Source organism: Sinocyclocheilus grahami, unplaced genomic scaffold, assembly GCF_001515645.1.
Source record: "Sinocyclocheilus grahami isolate Dianchi unplaced genomic scaffold, SAMN03320097.WGS_v1.1 scaffold1029.1, whole genome shotgun sequence".
In the NCBI taxonomy this organism is placed as follows: domain Eukaryota; kingdom Metazoa; phylum Chordata; class Actinopteri; order Cypriniformes; family Cyprinidae; genus Sinocyclocheilus; species Sinocyclocheilus grahami.
In genome coordinates this window covers 240,438-264,340 of record NW_015506208.1, presented here as the reverse complement: position 1 = coordinate 264,340, position 23,903 = coordinate 240,438, and the positions used below count along the sequence as shown (strand labels likewise).

Sequence of the window (23,903 nt, the reverse complement as noted above, 5' to 3'; positions counted from 1 at the left end):
CCCTTTTCACTTATTCACAGCATAGGTATTACTTTTGGACTTGTATTTTGGCCAGCAGTGATGGTTTAAAGTTAAAGCATCTTAATAACATCTTAACAGAACATCTCTTTCTGACGGCACCCATTCACTGCAGAGGATCCATTGGTGAGCAAGTGAAGTAATGCTACATTTCTCCAAATCTGTTCCGATGAAGAAAAAAACTCATCTACATCTTGGACGGCCCGAGGGTGAGTTCATTTTCAACAAATTTTCATTTTTGGGTGAACTATTCCTTTAAGAAAATAACCTCATCTTTGAATAATCTAAATGTAGCATATAAGCTAGGAGAAATGAAACAATTAGTGAAATTTAATTAATAGGTCAGTTAATCAAAGATGAAAAATTCATAAAGAAATATTCATTTAAAAAACAAAAAATGCATTGAAGTATTAGTGAGTGAGGCAGAAGGGAAGTCAGGGGAAGAAAAAGTGCAAAGTGAGGGTTGTGCTTTCTGACAGCGTCCTTCAAGAAAGGTCAGCCATTTACTTTCTTCAAGCTTCTTCCCATAAGGCATGCAAACACCGTCATCACCATCTTGGGTTTGACCTCCACAAGGTCATCGGGCAGGGCGTACACCCTGACTCCGATTTTTCGCGCCACTGAGATTGCATATCTGTGAGTGGGAAACGGAGATATGGATAAGGTTGCTGGTTGCGAGACAACATCAGATGTGTATCAGGATAATTTATGAGGAGCTGTGGGGGGAACTTACTTTGCATTGTTTAGCTTGTCCTCTGGCGTCATGTCTCCGCTCTTCACCATCTCGTATTTGATGGCTTTGGGCATGATGGTGTCGATCAGATCAATCACTGGCAGGCTAGTGCTGATTGATTTATCCTGAATTCATACATTATATGGAAGGTTGAAGTGAAATTTCATTTAAACTTAGGCATGTTTGATTTCTTTGATATTGAATGGGATTCACCTTGAAGCTGTTAATATACGAGTCTTTCTGGCCTTGTTTCAAGGTGTTGTTCACCCAGTCGATAATGACTTGGTCACTGACTTTCTCCCCATCACCAATGTCAGACAGAACCTTCAGTGTGTACCTGCAAGAGTTATTCATTTGTAATGAACAGACAAAATAATTAATATGTTGCGAATATTCAACAAAAATAGATGGCATGACCATGAAATAACCATATGACAAAAAAATTAATAAAAATAATATATTTATATTCAATGCTTCTGTTTTTTACATATATATATATATATATATATATGTTTTTTTTGTCATATGGTCATTTCATGGTCATGCCATCTATTATATATATATATATATATATATATAATAAGAATAAAGGTCCACCCCTAAAAGTAACACTCAGTGGGGTGTAAGCAGATCATACGAAAAAAACCTTGACTGTAAAAATTAAGTACCTTCTCATTAGTTGCCAGACCAATGCAAGGGTGTGCATGGGGCTTCCCTCATTGATATTCTCACCACCGATCCCTACTAAGGAAAACTTTGCTTCCTTTTTGCCCAGTGCGACCGCATAATTACAATTCTCAAGCTACAAAACAAACATATGTCAACCAAATTAACATGACATGTATAATTCAACTCCAACAACTGCAGATCTCCATACATAAATAGCAATTTTGATGAATAAAGCATGCATTTTGATTTCTACACTCAGCTAGCCGGTACCCCCAGAGGCAGCTGTGGAAATAATTTCAGCAGGGACACAAATTCAGCATGTTGCAATGCAGCCATATTTAATTTGCCGTCAGAAACAAACTGATTTTTGACTGATTATTAATGTGATGTAGAAAAAAATGTAACTGGATCCATTTGTTTTATCTCATTCTTTAGCTCATATACAAACTCAATTTATGAAACTCAAATAAAAAACAACTCTGCAAACCTTCTTCATGTTGGATCCCAGTATTGTGTAAGGAGGTTTATTGACTCTAGTCCAGTCAACAGTAACCTGGATTCTCTCATACAACTGAATAATGATGAGACCATCCTGCAGATCTCTGGAGAAGAAGATGGTTATAATGTTTTATGTTGTGCTCAAGTAAAGATAATGAATCAATATCAGTTGTGTTTAAAGGTGCTTTAAACACAACGGATATTGAAATAAAATAAAATAAAGCATTTGTCTTATATTGTGATGTTTTCTGCACTATTATAGTTTATATTGTTTTTAGCTTTTGATTCCAGGACCAAGATTAGTCCTGATATTTCAACTGTCACCATAGAAAAATGCATTACTGTAAACTAAACAAATGGCTGTGTTACCTGTACAAGTGATTGACATGTGGAGTAACTCCCAGAGAATTCATCCAGTTTCTGAATGTCCTGTTCTCTCTTGTTTCCCCTGTAGTCAGTTTAATTGGATTAAAATACTTTAATTGGATGTTCATGTTTATACTGACCTCACATATTATAAGTTCAAACTGTTCATCCTCATATTGAGTTAAACTGGCTATTTTTCTGCTGTACCTTTTTGATTTCTATACATAGGCTGACGGATTGATATTAATAAATAATTGTGAGTGGTCATATGTTAATGATTGTGGTTTCATAACCATAACAATGTCTTGTTTTGCAGTTGTTTTCATAAATGATTTACGTGAACTAGAAAGGAAGCTACATCTAAAAAAGGTACAGTGAAAATCCTGGTTCCATAATATGCTCATGATAAATAAATTTTTAATAAAGCTCTTCAAATATGAATGATAAAAGTGTTTCAGAATGATTAGAGTCTGTCGCATAATTCTGAGCTAAATATTCTCTTAGTTTGTACAAAAGCCCTTTGACATAATTAACAATAAAACCAGGCTGAGGACTGAATTACTAGTGTTATGAATAGAGCCAAGGCAGGATGGTAAAATAATCATTTATATCATTTTGCAATGTAAATGGAAGAAAAAAGGCAGTTAAGTGGGTTCTGGCAAATCTACTTATCTGTAGGCTTGATGACAAGCTACTGGAGACAGAATGGAGAAGAAACAGGAACGATCAGATCAAGAGGACAGAAGAGAGATAAACGGAGTGTGAGATGAACCCAATCACCCCCAATTACTGATGTCACATGTGACACTCTAACTCAGTGGTTCCCAACCCTGGTCCTGGAGGCACCCCAACACTGCACATTTTACATGTCTCCTTTCAGGTCTTGGAGTCTCTACTAATGAGCTGATGACGTGAATCAGGTGTGTTTGATTAAGGAGACATGCAAAACGTGCAGCGTTGGGGTGCCTCCAGGACCAGGGTTGGGAACTAACACACATGTGTGCAGTACAGCCACAGGACGCCCCCTACTGCTCACTAAAAACACTGCACATGCTTCAACTCACCAAAAAAAAAAAATCAAAGTTGCTTATAGTCTTGATAAGAACAGTAATTATGTATTTCATGAAATGCAACCTGTAATGGAATATCTTGCAACCTTACCTATTTCCTCACTTTAAGTCACCTTTTTTAATGTTTCCATTTTTAATGTTGTTTCCTAGTAGTTAAACTTGGGTTGTAGAAAGGAACTACAACTTCTTTGAATTCCTTTTTTTTCACATCTTCTTCTTCAAGTTTTTCTTCTTCTTCGACTTCGTCTTATTCATCTTCTTTGACTTCTTCAAATTTTTCTTCAACTTCACTAACTATTATTATGTTTATTATTAACACCAAGCTTTGTGTTAGAAATAATAATAATAATAATAATAATAATTATTATTATTTCCTACACACAGATTTCATATTTCTAACACAAAGCCTGATAATAATAATAATAATTCTTATTATTATTTTCTACATACAGACAACAAATGTATATACAGTGTTGGGGAGTAACTAGTTACATGTAACGGAATTACGTAATTTAATTACAAAATAAAAGTAATTGTAATCAGTTACAGTAACTAAGAAAAATTATGTAATTAAATTACAGTTACTTATGAAAATGTTAAGGATTACAAAGGGGGCTACATCAGATTTTTTTCACAAACACTCCCACATACATATTTAATTGAGTTCTTTCATAAATTGCAGTGACTGCTCTAAAATATGAAACACCAATGTTTCAGAAGTTTATAACATGCTTATCCGACAGGGTTTATGTAGATGCTTTATTTTTTTAAGATCAACAGTTTTTTTCTAAGGCATTGTTAGATTCCAGTGTTTCCTGTCCATGCAAAGATTTAATTTCAAAAACAGTATCATAGCTATTAAACTATTTCTTGTTATGATTTTAAATATGTATTTAACCTCAGAATAATTTTAAAGTAAGTCTGATTTTGTGGTGGCTGTCCTTCAAAGGGGGCATCGGATGCCCATTTTCCACGTTGGTATGATTCTTGGGGAAGTCGTGGCCTAATGGTTAGAGAGTCGGACTCGTAACCCAAAGGTTGTGGGTTCGAGTCTCGTACCGGCAGGGATTGTAGGTGGGGGGAGTGAATGTACAGCGCTCTCTCCCACCTTCAATACCACGACTGAGGTGCCCTTGAGCAAGGCACCGGACCCCCAACTGCTCCCCGGGCGCCGCAGCATAAATGGCTGCCCACTGCTCCGGGTGTGTGTTCACGGTGTGTGTGTGTGCACTTTGGATGGGTAAATGCAGAGCACTAATTCTGAGTATGGGTCACCATACTTCTTTAGGTACCCTTTTTACCTTGTCAAAAACAGCTCTGTTCACAGCGACTCGTTTCGGTGCATATCTCTTTACATGCTAATGAGCTCTGCTCACCCCGCCCCTCTCTTTTGTGGAAGAGCAAACGCGGCGATTCGCGAATAATCAATAAAAAATAAAAAGTGTGTTGACACCAATAGCCTTGTAGGCAGCACGCTGACATACAGCACCATTGCACTTCGGGAGTCCCGTGTTCAAATCGGACCTTTCCCGATCCCACTGAAGGTGGAAGAGAGCGCTGGTATTCATTCCAAAATCAAAATGGCTTGATAATTGAGACTGTTTAGGTTTTTGGGGGGTTAAAAAAAAAGGAGTGCATTTTTATCATTGTAGGGTGGTTGTGTCCACACACTGCTAATGCTAATTTATATGCAAATTAAGATATCGTGCATCCAATGTCTCCTTTAAGATTAAAATATTATAATCTTTATTCATGTGATGAAGGATTTCGAAAGTCTGACAGTTATCAGTGTTGAGCACATATTGTAAGGTTAACCCTGCCTGGTTTACATGTTTGAAAATGATTAACGGTTGAAAATATTAGACATTTAGAAAAGTAATCAAAAAGTAATCAAATGTAATCAGTTACATTACTTTAATAAAGTAATTTAAAACATTTTAAGTGTAACTTGTAATCTGTAACCTATTACATTTCCAAAGTAACCTTCCCAAAACTGTGTGTATATATATATATATATATATATATATATATATATATATATATATCTTAGGAAACAACCCATTTTGTAATATGTTAAACATATTTTGATATTAAACCTTGGCTTCAGATAATATGTTGGTGGTGAAGATAATACATCCATTATGACAGGCGGATAAATTTCAGAATAAAGATTAAAATAAGATGAACTTCTTTTTAAACAAAGGTTGTAAGTAAGTCATTAAGAATGTATTGTGAATACTTTCATGGACATAGTTGTTTGAGTATGTTTCTTGTTTTGATCATGGGAAATGTCTGGTTGGTAATTCAGACAGGATGTGAGCACAGATGTAGAGCAAAGATAATCACAGGCAGTCAGCAAGCTCTCTGAAACGCTAAAGAGCCCCAGACTGCATACAGAACACGTTTGGCACATTCACATATACAAATAATGCAACTCACCCTCAATTGCATAATCAATGCCATTTCTGTCGGGTCTGTTCAAGGCCGGGTACATGTTGAAAAGATTGGCTACAAAGGCCATGTTGAGCTTATTGTTTCCTGCCACCACATCCTTGGGAGTGACAAACTGTCTGCAGTCCAGACGATCTGCCTGCCTCAGCATCAGCTCTGCCCGCTTTTCATCATCACGCTCCTAAAACAGACAGTTATTAAACCTAAAAAACTACACCTAAATCTGAAAGATCTCAAGCATTGCTCTAAAGCAGGTAGTTATCTAGAAGACACCTGCTACAACGTGATTAATGGCTGTTCTGTAGCACAATAATATGGCAATAAGTGAGTGTAATGTTACAAACCCTACACTTTACGCCCACATTCAGTTTTCTGAGTCACTTTCTTTGGCCTCAACAATAGACTGTTTACATGAGTTTATGTCTTTGTAATAGCTTTCCATACAGTATAAATGTTTTCATTTTTAGTTTTTTTTCAAATTGTGAAAGGGAGGAATTGTTTTCTATCGCATTCAACCACAGTGTTACGCTTGCTGTCTCTGTTCCTACGGCCCTGTCCCAAATTGCACCCTAAACCCTTGCGGTCTTCCTATGAGTCCACACTTTTGTGACGTAATGCCGCTTTGACTGTCGAGTAGAAGTCTGCCGTGGAGTGCGCACTCGGCAGAAGTGCACATCGAGGGTGCATAGTGGTTGCAAAGGGGGCGCTCGCGAGCACCCTTCTGAAAGCTAAAATGACAATAGTCATGGAATGGGAAACGTTACATTCACCTGTTATCAGCGGTTTCATATATTTAAATAAAGGGGTGATTCTTTTAATAAGTACTGCGTTCTCTTTACTCGTCTAATTTTTTTATTTGTATTCGCAATCAAGTCATGGCAAATACATGTGCGTAGCACTTGATTCTTTGTTCAAATCTATTACACGATTAAAACATTTAGAAAAACTGAGCGACCACATTGCTACATTAAACTCTGTAAAATGTTAAGTTGGTCGCAGTGCCATGCACTTAATGCCTCATCTGCGGCTGTTCTAGACACACGTTAAAACAGAATTAGAAGTGCGTTAACGGCATGACTAACTACAGGTTAAAGAGATTCAAATACAGGTACGCAATTTAACAGGTTAAAGTATCAGTTTTGGTGTTAATATTTATTCATCATACTGTTGAACTTGACACTATTTTCTCTCTTGTTATTTCATAGGGAGCTTCAAAGAGGACCGAGATAGCCAGAGTCTCAGGTCAGCTGTGACCTGAAGAAGAAGTGAAAATGCATGTGCTCTGTTAATCAGTATCCTTATGTTCATTGGGTAAAGAGAAAAACTAAATAAAGTAAAAATTTATTTGTCTGGCTCCTCAAGGTTTCTATAGATATCGCGATATATCGATATCGTGAAATATTTTGACCACAATAACCGTGGTGTGAAAAATCTAATACCGTGACAGCCCTAGTTTATACAAATGGGCATCAACACTCACTCTGACAGAGGAACTGTTCACTGTCCAAATTCATTCGACAAATTCAGAATGTTTTTATATCCTTTTTTAACTTGTGTTTTGCTCTGTGTAATAAATCTGAATGGATCTGTATATATTTGTATACAGTCAGGTTAAGGCAACTGGTATAGTGTCTGTTGGCATCTCTGTGTGGTCCTGTTTGGTATTGCAGCTTGACTTGTAGTTATAGAAAATGCTCTACATAAATGTGACATTAATTTTTTCCTCACAGTTTTTGCTGTTGCACTGTATACATAAATCGTGAATTATGAAAATTATAATTGTTTTTATTTATCTTAAAAAAGTGTTGCAGAAAATGTAGTTTTGTGAGAATCAAAAATTTTAAATGTTTCAAGCCTTTTGATTTATATTTTCCCTTTTGTTATACTGGGATGTATGCAAAGATTGTTGGACGTGGTGCAGTACCTAGAAAAATTTCCTCCAGCCGCTATTGATACAAAAACTAAAAATATGAACAGAAAATGTCTGAGAGCACCAAAAAAAAAATATATATATATATATATATATATATATATATATTAATTTTGCATTAATATTTAAGTTTTGTGAAAAATGATTTTAAATGTGTTTAAAGTTTTGATTCATGCTTATTTTTTTATAAAATGTGTTATTATTTTTCAATCCATGACCATTGTTTTCTATTCTGAAAACTTTGCTTTCATTTTTAAATGTGTGCAATATATTTTTACTTGCGTTTTTAAATTTTGGTTTCACGCTTATTATTATTTTTTTTTATCTGTGACGGCAATACATTTGGGGGAAAACTGATTCCATAAAATACAGCTGGATAAAACTGTCTTCTGTCTTCATTTCAGGCTTTGTTTCATTACAAACAAACTAAATGTGGTTGTGTTTTGGGGGTGTCAAGGAATTTGAAAAATAGTAATAGTGCAATAGTAATAGTGAATTTTTCCCCACAACTATTTATAGTCTAAAGACCAATATACCTGACAAATTCCAATTTACAAAAGCAAACCCAACACATATCTCCAATCTCCTTTCTTCAGGATGTTGTCTTGTTGTCTTTTGCTCTCATATTTCCCTTGACTTTGTTTTGGCAGCAATCAGTGTTGGGTATCAAAAAGTCACCCTATTTTTTAGTTGCACTACATCATATCTTTAAGTACTGGAACAGACGCTGACACAGGAAACCAATCAGTATGTTGACTTCCTCAGTAAAAAGGTAAAGGCCGCTGCCCAAATGTTCAGAATGACTTACATTGAAACCAGACATGTCAATGTCAATCCTCATCTCGTCATCGGTGTCTCCTTTAGGCGAGATCTGATTAAGCAGGTGGAAATATGCCCTGGAGTCCTGAGAGCAGAAAAAGGCTCTGTTTAGTTACATAAGTCTTAACTGGCATGCAAATGACAGCTCAAAATATCTGATGTCAAACCAGATCAAAGGCTGGGCTTGTATATTGTCTACAGGCTTTCATATCTAGGCCTGTGATTAATTTACTCAACATATATATATATATATATAAATGAAGTTGTGATTATGAGCATGTTGCATTCTTTTCTGTTAAAAATAACAGTGAACAGTTTGTGAATGTTGATGCTTAGCCTAAATAATTTTATCAGGAGCATTCATGTGCTGCAGGCCCTCCCCAAATGCTCTCATTGGTTGAGACGCATGATGACACCCATCCCAAGCCAGTACTGATCAACATCCCACCCCTCCTGTGACCCATGGTTTGTCTGTATGTGTATTCAGAGCCAGTGAGCAGTGACTTTCATAATAATGAAAAACTGCGTTAATGCACGATAAAATAATTGTCGGTGTTAATCAGTTAATGCGTTAACGCGATAATAACCGTTAACTTGCCCAGCTATATATATATTAATGCTGTCAAAATTAGGGCGTTAACGCAGGCGTTTATTTTTTTTCAGTTTAACGCGTTAAAATAATTGAATGCAATTAACATAGGTGCAGAGCTAGGGTTGGCCACTCCATTCACAACTGCTACTTCAGTCTCTTTTTTCTTGACAAGAACTGCGTTTATTTAGATGCAGAACGTCAAATGGGAGATTTTTTAGACATGCACTCCAACTTTGCCTTAGTGTCAGGCGCTAGTCAAACGAGCACAAAATAAAAGGTACAGGTGATGAGGGAGCTTCAGTAGAACGTTTAAGAACATGTATCTGAAATGCAGTGGTTTTCAAAACTGTCCTGGAGCACCCTAGCACTGTCTCCCACATATAACACCCAAATTCAACTCGTCAGCTCATTAGTAGAGACTTTAAGAGCTGAAGTGGGTCAAAAAAGGTAAGGAGTTGTCAGAAAATACGATGCTTGTCAGATCAGCGTCATGCTCAACAGCTTCAGTTCTTAAAGTAATAGCAGCCAAGATAGCCTAACAACCCAGCTGCTGTGATGTCTGTTAATCAAAAGAAAAAAGAGGAAATCAATAACTTGTAGCTTTAAGGATATTTAATTTAGAATTTAGTGTTTGATAACTTTATCAACTTCTGTATATTTAATTTTCACAGGTATTATTATTAGTATTATTACAAACCCAATTCCAAAAAAGTTGGGACACTGTACAAATTGTGAGTGTCATCTATGTTGTATTCTGAATAAAATATTGAAACTTCCACATTATTGCATTCTGTTTTTATTCACAATTTGTACAGTGTCCCAACGTTTTTGGAATCGGGTTTGTATTATAATGGGTTTGTGAAGATTGTTTTAAGTTCACTTTAATTAGAAGTTATTTTTAAGTCTAATAAATTAATAATTGATAGCTCTCAATTATACTGTAATGTTGAAGGCTATAGTCAATCGTTAAATATTGATATAAAACATATTTATATAAACAAAAATTTCCTAGAGACATCAGTAGTATTGGTATCAGTGATACTTGCCTTCAGTCATAAAAAAGATGTCATTAAACAAATATAAAGAATATACTGTCTTTATGTTGTTTCTTCATTAATTTGAAGATTGAATGTGAAATTATTGCAATATAAAAGTATATTTCAAACTTGAATGTAAGGTGGGATTAATCACGATTAATTTCAGAAAAAGATGCGATTAATTAGTTCATTTTTTAACAGATTGACCGCACTAATTTATTTATTTATTTAATTTGTGTGTGTGTTGTCAAATTCAGTCCGAAGCCTAGTTCTAATGGAATTATGTAAATTTCCAGTAACAACTGATAATGATGACTTCTGTGATAAAGCTTATAAATTACCTTAATATCGTCACTGAAGTTTCTGATCTGTTGCCAGCCAGCAGCTTTGAGGTGATAGTTGACCCATCGCAGCAAAAGGTCCTCGGGGGACATTGACATCAGGTGATCCAGCTCCTCTGACTCATCCAGCAAAGCAATTAGAGCTACACAGGCATAAATACACAGACATGTGTTACTGAAACCTCTTGAGAGGCATAAATCAGTCACTCATGTACATGCATGCTTTTATTTATGGCACCAATCAGTACCCTATTGGACAGCTCCATGATTATAAACAACTCAATTTTGGCTATTACAGCAGAGTAATGACCTTCATTGCGTGAGATCTCAATGGCAGCGAAGAGACCGATTTTTATGATTTGCCAAAGGAGGCCAAGCACGAGATGAGGGGTTCCTGCTTTCATGTCCTGAGCATCGATGTTAACCACCGTGCAGCCAATAGCCGAGGCAGAGTTAAGAGCCAAAACCAAATTCTCCTGTATAAAACAATAGAACTATTTGTTGTCAAAATATCTCTAATCCACACATATTTTATTCGAAAGATTCTTTAGGCCCGTTCACACCAAGGACGAAAACGAATCATTCTAATTCTGTGAGAATAGTGACGTCCTTACCACAGTTGTAACGGTAACGAAACAGATTAACGATATTGTTGAAATCACTTTTTTTTTTTCAGCCGATAAACAATAAAAACACTGACAGCCAATCATAATCCACCCGACTTTAAAGAGCTCAAGCATTTAAAACAACAGACAACTGCAGTGCACACTTGTAATAAACAGAACATTATCATATGATGATATGGATGCTATATATAGTTAGCGTTATCTATATAGCTGTCATTTTCAGTGTGAACGGGTCTTAAAGATAATAAACGTATATAAAATGCATTAGGGTGAATCTCACAAAACGTGTCAAGAACATGTTTACGTTATATTTCACGAAACAAATATATAGTTACAAGTTATAAATATATTTCAATATTTTTAATTTGAACAAGAAAGCATTTTTTGTTGTTGTTGTGACAAACACTACTTTTCCTTACAAATTATCATTATAGTAATGTAAAAATATCGTTCTTATTTCTGCAATGCAGAAAATAATAATTATATATTTGCATGGTGCATTAAAAAGACAAATATTACATTATCATGTGGTGATGTGAATGCTTATGTTATCATTATATCTATATAGCTATCTGTAGCAATATAACAATATAGTGATATCTATATAGCTATCGTTAGTGTTAATAGTTATTTAAAGATTATATAATAGCGCACAGCAATATAAAAGATAGATAAAGCACATAGAGGTTAACTTTCAAAACTAGTTAAGAACTTGTCTAGTTTATCTTTCACCCAAAAATAAAACAATACATGTGTTAAATATATTTCAATACTTTGAATAAAGAAAAAAAATGTGTACAGAAAAGTACAGTAAATCATCTTTTTAGTGTTGATATTTTTCAAAATTGAACAAATTTTCCTTAGGAATTCTCATTATTGTAATGTAAAAATATCATTCTTATAACTGTAATGCAGAAAAATAATTACATTGATACTTTTTCAAGTTTGGGGGTGAAATGTGACCTGGACAAGTTTGTGTGTGTGTGTGGTGATGGCAATATCCAAAATTATTGTCCTTGTGGGGACATTTTTTAGTCCTCATGAAGAAACAAGCTTATAAATCATACAGAAGGATTTTTTTTATCTAAATGCAGAAAGTTTTGTGAGAGGGGTAGGTTTAGGGTAAAGGGATATAAAATATAGTTTGTACAGTATAAAAACCATTACATCTATGGAATGTCCAAATAAAACATGCATGAAAACCCAACGTGTGTGAGATTCACCCATTAAGTGAGGTTTTCAAAGATCTTGATTTCACTATTTGTTGGGTTTCAAAAGTGAGAGCGCTTACAGTCATTGTAAATGAAGTGCATTTCTTTGTGTTGATGACCCGCTCATCAATGGTGTCTGACTGCGAGAGGTTGATCATTTTACTGTAAAGAGACGACCAAGAGGTTGTTAAACATGAGCTCTTTTTTATCAGTAACTGTGTTGAATAATTAATAGCACTGTGTATTTAACAGAATAGCGAACTTTACACAGTTCATCTTATATTACCACAGCAGTATTCCATCTTTCACGGATTTGAATAAACTGTCAGTGTTCGGGTCCATCGGGATCAGATGCTTGCAGTCAGGATCATCTGCCAAGGTCTTATTGATCCAGTTCACAAAGGCCACTTTTTCTTCATCTGAGAATGGTTTCAAAAACTAAACATTAGCAAAATGACATTTGACAAATCTCATTTCAAATGATTCAGATAGGGTTTGACCCTTCTGAAGTAGTGCTCAACTACAGCAGGGATTGCTCAGAGGCTATTTTTATGTATTTCCAAGTGAAACAGGATATTCAATAAGAAAATATGCAGAGCTGGACTTCATTTTATCCAGCAGGAATTCATTGGATGGTGAAAGTGCATTACAGAATGGAGGTGGACAAAAATAAGGCAAAGCAAGTTATTACATTTTGATGAAAGGATAAACCTTTTCATCATAATATCCAGAAATGTGCATTAAGAACATAACTAAAGCACATTATTGTTTCATATATCGGTCTAGGGGATGTAAACGCCACCACCTGAGTAAGAATGTTGAGTTCCTTCACTTGAGATCCTTGATGTTCCTCCAAAAGAACGGATCCCATCCCGCCTGGAGATGCTCCTGCGGAAAGTTTCTCTGACCTCTTTGCTTCTCAGCTCTTGGTATATCTGAAGAATTTAGTGAGATCTCAGCTTTCAAGGTGTGTGACACAATCAGCAAAGCAGGCACTTTGCCCAGCTCATCGACATTTTAAGATAAGACAAAAACTCATAGTCAGGCTTACCGCAACAAACTCTTCAAAACTGATTTTCTCGTCTTTGTTGGTATCACTTGCCATGAACTTCTCTACAATCTCCCGTATCTTGTATCCCGGAAGGTGAAATCTGGCCTCTCGAAAGAGCTCTTGAAGTTCAAAATCGCTTACATAACCACTGTTATCAATATCTACAAAGAAAGAATGACAGTTTGCAATGACAGTCATCCATTCTTGCAGCAAACCTTTGATACAATACTTCAGCATTCCATAAAACTATAAATTATGTGTGTAGAAATTGCATGAGACAACGATCAGCTGTAAAAACAGACATTTATGTAGTCAGTTATTGCAATCTTTGGTAATGTTTGACACCTCACAAGCACCAAGTCAGGTGTTTCGAATATGTTCCAATGCACAATTCACTAAACCTACAGTGAGATTCAGGCAGAATTTAACTGACCGATTTTGTTGAAAGCCTCTCTCAGGTCCTCCAGATCTTCTCGGGAAATCTGTGTCACGTTGTTCTCCATGCTGTTCTCCTCGCAGCACTTCTCACCATGCAAAAGACCTGCCAAAAAAGTCCACACAGAGAGTTTGTGTGCTATACCCAGTTTGCCCACCACAGTATCTCTATGATAAGCAAATCCATGGTGGACACAACTGGTAAAAACACTTCCTGAAATGTAGTTAAAGATGGGCAGGTGACGTATGCTACCAACCAAAAGTGTTTTTAATGTTTTTGAGAGAAGTTTCTTATGCTTACAAAACTGTGTGTTTTAGTAAAAACAGAAATATTGTAAAAGATGACCATTTGAAAGAACTGTTTTCTATTTGAATATATTTTAAAATGTCTTTTACTCCTGTCATGCAAAACCGAATTTTCAGCAGCCACTATAGGCTACTCCAGACTCCAATGTCACATGATCCTTCAGAAATCATTCTAATATGCCGATTTGCTGCTCAAGAAACATGTATTAATATTATCGATGTTGAAAACAGTCGCGCTGATTAATATTTTGTGAAAACCAGGATTCTTTGATGAACACACAGTTCAACATTTATTCGAAAGAAATAATATCGTAACTTTTTTTTACTTTCACTTTTAATCAGTTTAATTAAGTATTAAACATTATTAATACAACATTATTATAAAACATTAATATGTTTAAGAAATATTCATAGATGAAAATGAAAAATATTACTGACCCTAGATTTTTTGTATGTTAATGTATAATTTGTAAATTGCTGCATGAGACGCAAGAGATTTAGCAAAACACTTTGAAGTCTAGCATGTCGCACTGCAGGACATATCTCAACATCATAACAGTATTTCATGTCAGATCCCCAGATACAAGTCTTCAATCATCAATCACAAAAATATTAGTGAATAAACAGTATACTGCAAAAATGAAAGCTAATGAACACAAAAACATCAGCATATATCATATGAACATTAAATCATATGAAAACAATACCTTTTTCCTAAATGTCTCACAACTCAGCTTGAGATTAATCTAGAAAAGATGCAAATATTCCAATCGAGTCCTTGATAGTCGTCTGTCCTCTCCCACAGCGTATGTAGAGCTTGTGAAGATGTGTTAGGTGAGCTAAGAGACCTTTGGTCCGTAATGTCTATTAAAGGCGAAAGCTTCAAACTAAGACAGATCTGGAGTTAACGTTTAACGCCCAACCGAACGCTGTGTCAGCTGAAGCTGTCATGACATTTGGTATTAGTACTTACTCTAGCTGTGACGTGTGATTATACTTTATACCACGGCTCATTCACTTGACACTTGTCAATAACTTTGTGACCTAACAAAACGGCTTCACATTTCACTGTATTTGTTATCAAAGCTCATATAACAACCTTGATACTCATTGCATAATGCGCACACACAAACACAAACACAAATAATCTAGAAGTCTTCTTCGACTCATGTGAAATTAGCTTTTTAATTGCTGATATAACTATAGTGACTGGATATAGAAGCACAGCGATAGCAGAGGAGACACGCGTTATCTCCTGATAGCCTCCTGCCTTGAAATCAGAACTTATCAGTTGACCTGATGACTGGAAGGAAGGAATCACCACCCATAAATCAGAAGAATGAGCTGGAAAATAATATTCTACCACATTAGTGTCTCTTCGGTGCTGTTGAACTCACTGGTGATGGAACAAGAAACCTCAGCTGACAGATGTTTGACAGCAGACCTTCAAGCATGACCCTAAAACAATACAGCATTTCCACATCCTGCGATGTAAAGAAACCAACGTAAAACTTCATTGCATTATTGAACCACTACAAAAAAAAAACACTACAAATAATTCAAGTGTATATGAAAAAGGGCTACACACATTGCATCAGTGCAAAAAAATAAAATAAAATAATAATAATAATAAAAACATTTTTTAAATTAAATTAAAAAATAGTTGTCATACATTTAAAAGTGAAATCAAAGTGGTGTCAAAGTCATAATCTACGATAATAAATTCATTGGACTTTGACCACATTGATCTTGAAAAACACATCAGGAAAATATGTTAATATCTTTAGAATGAAAACATTTTTAGTGTAACATTATTATGCAGTTAATGACTTCATAAGTAAACATAGATTATGTAAACAGTATGATAAATCATACACATTAGCAAAAATAGGGTGAAATTCTAATGTTATTTTAGAAGAAGAAGAAAAAAAAAATCTTTCCAGGAGAATAAAAAAGCCATTATTGATGGTAATACACTTATTCAAGCTGAGTCAGTGAAACAAACTCTTAAAGAAACACTCATTATAACTTACCACTTACAAAGCTTCTCACTTTCTGTTTTTTAAAGGAATCCAGGCAACATTTGCCAGGCACTAAAACAGCTTAGAGCAATCCATAATAAAGAAGTAATGCAGATTCTACTATTATTAGTTAAAAAAGGATCTTTTTAAAAAATATTTTGGACGAGCAAACGTATAGAAAAGCAGCAGTTTCAGGGCCCAAGAATATTTCACTGATACCCAATACTGCGCTCCCTCCTTTAAGAGACTCATCAGCCTTTCGGTTGCCAACTGCATTATTGATTGCTCTGAGAAGAGGATCAGTTACCACCTTTCCAAGACCCTTGCAGCAGAACGCAGGTTAAGTATGTCACCCATAATTCCTCTAGTTTAATACAATCCTACATCAGTGGACAGTGAGGTTATGCATGTTATGGAGGTTACCTGTATGATTCCTTGGAGCCAATAAAGCCTCTATTGATACCAACAAACATGAGAGAGTGCGCTAAGAGTCCAATGGAAACAAATACCTAAAACAAGAGTGTTACAACCACAGCTTAAACTAGATTTATTTTCCATTTTCTATTTGCATTTAATAGAGATGTGTTGTTTTGCAAATAAATATCTGCTGCTATAGTTATACGAATAAAATATATAATATAATTAAATAATAATAAAATAATAACAAAATGTTTTGGCCCTCTGCCTAATGCCATATCTGGTAATAATCATTGTGGAACAAATTTCATATTTAAATAGTATATTTAACCCAAAATAATAATAATAATAATACAATTAATTAATAAATAAATATATTGTATACGGTAATGAAGCTAAGCATTTGCAATTCAATATTTATGAGTTTCAACAAAACATTACCAAACCTATAATAGAGTTAGAAGTGTATGACTTATTACATTATTTGACAGTAAAACATCAAAAATTGACAAAATCATTGTAATTTCATACTGTACATCAGTGAAAGTGACTTGACATGTAACCCGTACTCGGAATTTGCGCTTTGCATTTATGCCATCCAAGTACACACACACACACACACACACACACACACACACATACACATTTTTGCTGTGGCGCCCAGGTGCAATTGGGGGTTAGGTGCCCTGATCATTCATTCATTCTTTCTTTCTTTCTTTCTTTCTTATTTACACACTGCCACCACCATTTTGTTGTAAGTGACTGTGCAGAGTGTGGCGTCAAGCAGAGTGTGGGCATTGAGGGTGGAAGATATCTGCTGCTATAGTTATACGAATAAAATATATAATATAATTAAATAATAATAAAATAATAACAAAATGTTTTGGCCCTCTGCCTAATGCCATATCTGGTAATAATCATTGTGGAACAAATTTCATATTTAAATAGTATATTTAACCCAAAATAATAATAATAATAATACAATTAATTAATAAATAAATATATTGTATACGGTAATGAAGCTAAGCATTTGCAATTCAATATTTATGAGTTTCAACAAAACATTACCAAACCTATAATAGAGTTAGAAGTGTATGACTTATTACATTATTTGACAGTAAAACATCAAAAATTGACAAAATCATTGTAATTTCATACTGTACATCAGTGAAAGTGACTTGACATGTAACCCGTACTCGGAATTTGCGCTTTGCATTTATGCCATCCAAGTACACACACACACACACACACACACACACACACACATACACATTTTTGCTGTGGCGCCCAGGTGCAATTGGGGGTTAGGTGCCCTGATCATTCATTCATTCTTTCTTTCTTTCTTTCTTTCTTATTTACACACTGCCACCACCATTTTGTTGTAAGTGACTGTGCAGAGTGTGGCGTCAAGCAGAGTGTGGGCATTGAGGGTGGAAGAGAGTGTAGTTCATTCACTCCCACCACCTACATTTCCTGCCGATACTGAGAATCAAACCCATGATCTTTTGGTTACAAGTCTGACTCTCTAACCATTATAAGCCACAACTGCCATGTGCCCAAGTGTGCATGGATGATCAAGCGCTCTTGTTTGCAAACACTCTTCTTCTTTATGTTATGCCTCAGCTTCTGGTCTGCCTCATAACCTGCAGAGTGTTCTGATGGGGGCATGTATGGGGGCAGTTGTGACCTAATGGTTAGAGAGTTGGACTTGTAGCCCAAAGGTCGTGCATGTACTGTAGGTGGGGGGGAATGAATGAACAGCGCTCTTCCATCTTCAATACACACGACTTAGGGTGCCCTTGGGCAATGCACCGAACCCCCAATTGCTCCCAGGTGCCGCAGCAAATGGTTGCCCACAATGTGTGTGTGCGTGTTCACTTGGAAGAGATAAATGCAGAGGACAAATTCAGAGTATGGGATACCATAGTTGGCCTACACGTCACATTGTCACTTAAGTAAGTAAAGAAAAAAAAGTGCCATTTTGCACATTTGCTGTCTAACTTAAGTGGAACGACTTTTTTGCTGTGTGTGTGTGTGTGTGTGTGTGTGTGTGTGATATTACTACTAATAGTGTAAATGTAATAATGATAATAATAATAATAATAATAGTATAGTACTTTATTTAAAAATAATATATGTCCATAAATACTACTACTGCTGCTGCTACTACTACTACTACTAATAACTAGTTTTTATGATTGTGTTAAACAGTTGTTTTATTAAGATGACACTGTTCTGTCAGGACCACTATCGTCAAAGATGACTGACAATTAGCATACAGTTTGGATTGGCGGTATGGTTCCATTCTGGGCAAGAACTCCATGCTCATCCATGCAGCCTAGCATGGATGAGAGCAGGGAGAGCAGCGATAACCCCCCCAGAGTAAACAGTACAGAACCAACATGAATGTATTGCAGATATCGTTAAGTTCAATAATGTTATGTACACATTTTAGAATTAGTCTGATTCAAAGGAGAATCAGAAGGCTGAATCCTGACTGACAGAGGAGGAGCTGGGGATGGAGGAGGATAATTAGCTATTGAGCAATGTGAAAACTGCTGATACTACTGTGGGATACTAATGCGAGCTTGACTAACATGACCTGCCAGAACTAACACTACGCTTGATTTTTGTAACATGGCATGTAACTTCAAGAAAATAAAACAAGACAGTATCGCCATTATTACCAGCTGGGGCTACATCAACAAACAGGCCTGTATTGACAGATGATTTTCCTTGACAGTTAGCAGCATCATATCAGATCACAGTATAACTCTAATATGCTGTGATACACGTATGGACAGGATTTGAAAATGACCTTTAGCCACACAGGGGTCAGTAAATGTAGCAAAGAGGGATAACATTTTTAATGACATAATACATCAGTCAAAAAAACGGCAATGACCTCACCTGTGATTGTGCTATTTGGTCTCTTGGTCCAGAAACATAGCCTGTGGAGTCCTCTTGTGATTAGAGCCATGGCTTTCGTCTACTGAAGGTCTAGATAACTGAGATCTGGAAATCGCATAAAGATCCCACACTGATCATGCCGAATGAATGAACAACTACTGGTGAGGACAGGCCCATGAGAGACATGTTAACAGTGAAATAAAGAGAGGGAAACAAGCCTGCATTACCTAGCGTTCAACCCTTCGGTTCAACAATATTTCCACACAATGGCACCTTTTTTTATTTCATTATTTATTTATTTATTTTGAGTGGGTTGAAGCAATGACTTGCTTCACAATATGGCAGGACTCCAGCCTAATGCGCTGCTGCAATGGCCTGTCTACTGCAGTATCCTAATCTCCCTTCACAAACACATATGTGAGAGAGCGATAGAGAGAATAATAGCACCTTTTCTATACCAACCGTATTTTATTAATCTGATTTATTCCTTAATGTGTGGGAGTTTGCATTTAGTAGGCTAAAAGTGGAGGGAACAGTGAGAGAAACACAACAGCAGGTGGCACTAGCTACAAAGAATTATAGTTGTGTTTTTTTGTCTTGAATTAACTATCACTGTGTCATTGTTCTTGAGTTATGTAACACAATTCTGTTTCAGATTATTTTAATCCTAAAGATTCTGTGTTTTAATACTCGGGTTTCAACCTTTAGAAACCCAGGAAACCATCAACAAGACCAGCACAGATATCCTTTTAATAATAATAATAATAATAATAATAATAATAATAATAAAACTTTCATTGAAAGCATTAGGTAGCACTATGTAATTAGATTTATATATGACTAGCATATATATTATAATACTTAATATATGAAATAATATCTAATAAACATATAATAACAATATCGTAAAAACGATATGCTTTTTCCTTGGCAGATATTTAAACAGCCCTACTAAACACATAGCATCTATACATTTTAAGAGTATCAAAATATGCATAACAAATATATAGAATAAAAATATTTTATAAATAGTTACACTTATTTTTATTTTTTTTAGACATAATCCAAGATTAGAATAAATCGTGCATAAAGTGGCTGAAATCTCCAAATGTTTAACTTCATGATGCATCATATTGCTATAGGTTTAGCTGTCTGTGTGCGACCAGTGGGATTTGACGGACGTAGACACGAACCAATAGCGTCATTAGAAAAAGCCCAGGCGCTCTTGGCTCCACCAATCAGCGTTTAGAGGAGGTGGACCTTTTGTTTCTTTTCTACCATGTAATTCGTGCAGTACTGATTTATTATAGCGTACGCCCGGACAACAGAGCAAATGTTGGGGACCACTTTGACGGGAGAGGCCTTTTCTTTTGATTCCATGTTTTTTAAAGGAACTTTCTGACTACGGGTTTTCCTTTCTTTTGAGCTCAAATGATCGCGCGCGCAAAGTATATCGACATTTTACCCCCGCCCGGTGCCTTGGACGCAAAATGTTATGGGGATGAACCCCCACCGCCGATTTTCAATGGTAAGCAAAACGAGATGTGCTTAGATTAGCTTCGCTTGGCTCGGCATCCGTTGTCTGGTATCCGAATGAAAGCCTCGTCTTGTATTTTGGAGCGTCGGGCATCCCCTCTTTTCTCACGCATCGCCTAATCGATAATCGATTACATGGACTTGGGGCAGATGTCACGCTTTCTTCTGTGCCATCATCGCTGCGTGTGATACACTGCAGCTCTATTTGGGACATCACTGGCTCTCCTGTGTCATAAATGAAAAACAAACCCTACCCTCTAAAATTCACACCACCATGGGAGAAGAATGCTGGCTTTGGAAGGAAACACAAGTCTTGCACGAGAAGCCACACCAAAATAATCGCCAACCCTGGAATCGTGATGAAAGTGCTACGGCGGAAGAAGATCGTCATGCTTCTGGCCTATTTTCTGCTGGTGGCTTTGACCATGCTGAACCTGGCTAATTACAAATGGACCAAAGAGCCACAGCAATGCAACCAGCCAATGCAGGGAGTGAACTTCCAAAGCAGATCAGACATCCGTTACCTTTACAAAGCCCCGCAGGTCAAGAACAGGCAGCTGGTGTATGTGTTGACCACTTGGAGGTCCGGCTCGTCTTTTTTCGGGGAGCTCTTCAACCAAAACCCCAATGTGTTTTTCTTGTATGAGCCCATGTGGCATATTTGGCAGAAGCTGTACCCGGGGGACGCCGTGTCCCTCCAAGGAGCGGCCAGGGACATGCTGAGCTCTCTTTATAGGTGCGATTTCTCAATTTTTCAGCTGTATAACAGTCCTGGGGGGAAGAACATAACCTCTCTCGGACTGTTTGGGGCCGCCATCAATAAGGTCATCTGCTCCTACCCCTTCTGTACGTCCTACAGGAAGGATGTGGTTGGAATGGTGGACGAAAAGGTTTGTAGAAAGTGCCCTCCACAGAGTCTTCAGATGCTGGAGGAGGAGTGTTTAAAGTACAACACAGTCGTGATCAAGGGAGTTCGCATTTTGGATGTCAACGTTCTGGCCCCCCTGATGGAGGACCCTTCTTTGAATCTGAAAGTAATCCATTTGGTACGAGACCCCAGGGCGGTGGCCAACTCCAGGATTAAATCCCGGCACGGACTCATACGGGAGAATTTGCAAGTTGTACGCAGCAGAGACCCCAAACTTCGCCGTGTGCCATTTGTGGACCCCAACCACAAAATGAACAAAAAAGACGGTTCAGATTACCACTCCATTGGAGCCATGGAGGTAATCTGCGAACAAATGTCTAAAACGCTGAAAACTGCTTTTCACCCTCCCAAATGGTTCAAAGGCAAATACATGACGGTACGTTACGAGGACCTGGTGGAGAACCCCATTAAAACTGTTCGGAATGTTTATCGCTTTGTTAATCTTTCAGCCAATCATGACATTGAAATCTTTGCTATGAATATGACAACAGGATCGAATGCCTCCAGCAAACCGTTCATTGTGTCCTCCAGGAACGCCACGCAAGCAGCCAGTGCGTGGAGAACTGTGTTGAACTATCAGCAGATCAGACAGGTGGAGGAGTATTGTCAGCATGCGATGTCTCTGCTGGGATACCTGCGCGCTCGCACGGCCGGGGAGGCTAAGGATTTAAGCAGACCATTATTGACAGTGCCCAAAATATGAACCACCGCCAAAGACATTTGATGTTTTGCATTTGTGCTGATAACAGCCTGATACTCATTCTGTACAAACTGTTATTTATGTTCAATGCTTAATGGCTCAGTGGAATGTATCCGTTTGCATCATACTGTGCACAGCCACTTATTGTATGTTGGGACCAGAATATTGTCTGTGCATCACCACACGTCCGACCAAATAAGAGAGAAAAAATACTTTGTGTACGATGTGTCATTGATCATTAAATCTACGCCAAGATATTTATTTAATCAAAACATTTAGATGTAGCATTCATTGATTTCAGGACTGCACAAACTAAAGGGGCATCTATCTAAATCGCAAGAGTCTCACTCTCCTGTGTGTCTAATTTAAAGACGCGCTCTAGTTCCTGTAGACTCTGTCTCTGGGTTAACATATCCATAAACGGGTTATTCTTGTTGTGCAGTACATTTTGTGCAGTACATGTCTTAATTCAAGGGATAAAATTGTGATTCTCTGAACATTTCTGTAACCATCATCACTTATGGGTTTGGCAGGCATGTAGATATCACAACATAAAAAAGAAAACAATACAGCCTCCTCTATTGCAAAAGAGCATGTCACATTGACAGTATATGCAAATGTTTTAACATTCAATCTGCATTTCTTTAATTTGGGTTACACCCTGCTGGAAATCTGGACAGATTCAATATAGATTGATGCCTGTGTTTCTCATCTCTTAGTCTCACATTTGCGTCTTTTATGTCATTTACAGTTTTTCTCAGGCACTTTGGTGCATTTCTCAAATCATCCTTAATATTTGCAAAAAAAGTATGTGCATTTCTCAAAACAATTGGTACAAACAGCACCACACAATGGATTACCTGCAAAAGCCTGTAACTTACTCAAACTGTTTAGTTCATCTCTCAAAAGTAAGTATTTATGTCAATGAACATATCAATGCCGTCAGAATGAAAAGTCCTTGTGTCATTGTTCACAAACAAGATAGTCAAAATGCTTAGTTATGTTGTCAATATAACAATGCAATTTGTTACCTGATGTGAACTATGGCAACATTTTGGCTGACAGTTACTGTATTGAACAGTACCTATGCCATATGCTTATGTATGCCATATATCCAGGGTGCGATTTGCGGGGTGGGGGGGATTTCCATATTCTGGTCAATATGGCAAGCCGTTTTGACTTTTATTCATTCTCAGGATATGAATTCTTGATATCAACAATTCAATTTTCACGGTCAG

At 36.7% G+C, this 23,903-nt stretch overlaps 2 protein-coding genes across 2 annotated transcripts; one reads left to right on the top strand and one right to left on the bottom strand.

Annotated features, from left to right (window-relative positions):
- Nucleotides 1–410: 410 nt before the first annotated feature.
- LOC107565818 (plastin-1-like) lies at nucleotides 411–19,731 on the bottom strand. The gene is made up of 16 exons (XM_016251097.1): nucleotides 19,502–19,731; nucleotides 13,846–13,953; nucleotides 13,413–13,573; nucleotides 13,167–13,296; nucleotides 12,648–12,780; nucleotides 12,442–12,523; nucleotides 10,835–11,000; nucleotides 10,525–10,667; nucleotides 8,544–8,639; nucleotides 5,794–5,986; nucleotides 2,288–2,366; nucleotides 1,908–2,022; nucleotides 1,420–1,553; nucleotides 965–1,088; nucleotides 752–876; nucleotides 411–652 (listed from the first exon to the last, which is right to left on the bottom strand). Exons 1-16 carry the CDS (start codon nucleotides 19,569–19,571, stop codon nucleotides 514–516), a joined length of 1,998 nt encoding a protein of 665 aa, XP_016106583.1. The 5' UTR covers nucleotides 19,572–19,731; the 3' UTR covers nucleotides 411–513.
- A 1,037-nt stretch (nucleotides 19,732–20,768) lies between these two features.
- LOC107565822 (carbohydrate sulfotransferase 2-like) lies at nucleotides 20,769–23,133 on the top strand. The gene has a single exon (XM_016251101.1). It carries the CDS (start codon nucleotides 21,274–21,276, stop codon nucleotides 22,666–22,668), a length of 1,395 nt encoding a protein of 464 aa, XP_016106587.1. The 5' UTR covers nucleotides 20,769–21,273; the 3' UTR covers nucleotides 22,669–23,133.
- Nucleotides 23,134–23,903: the final 770 nt, after the last annotated feature.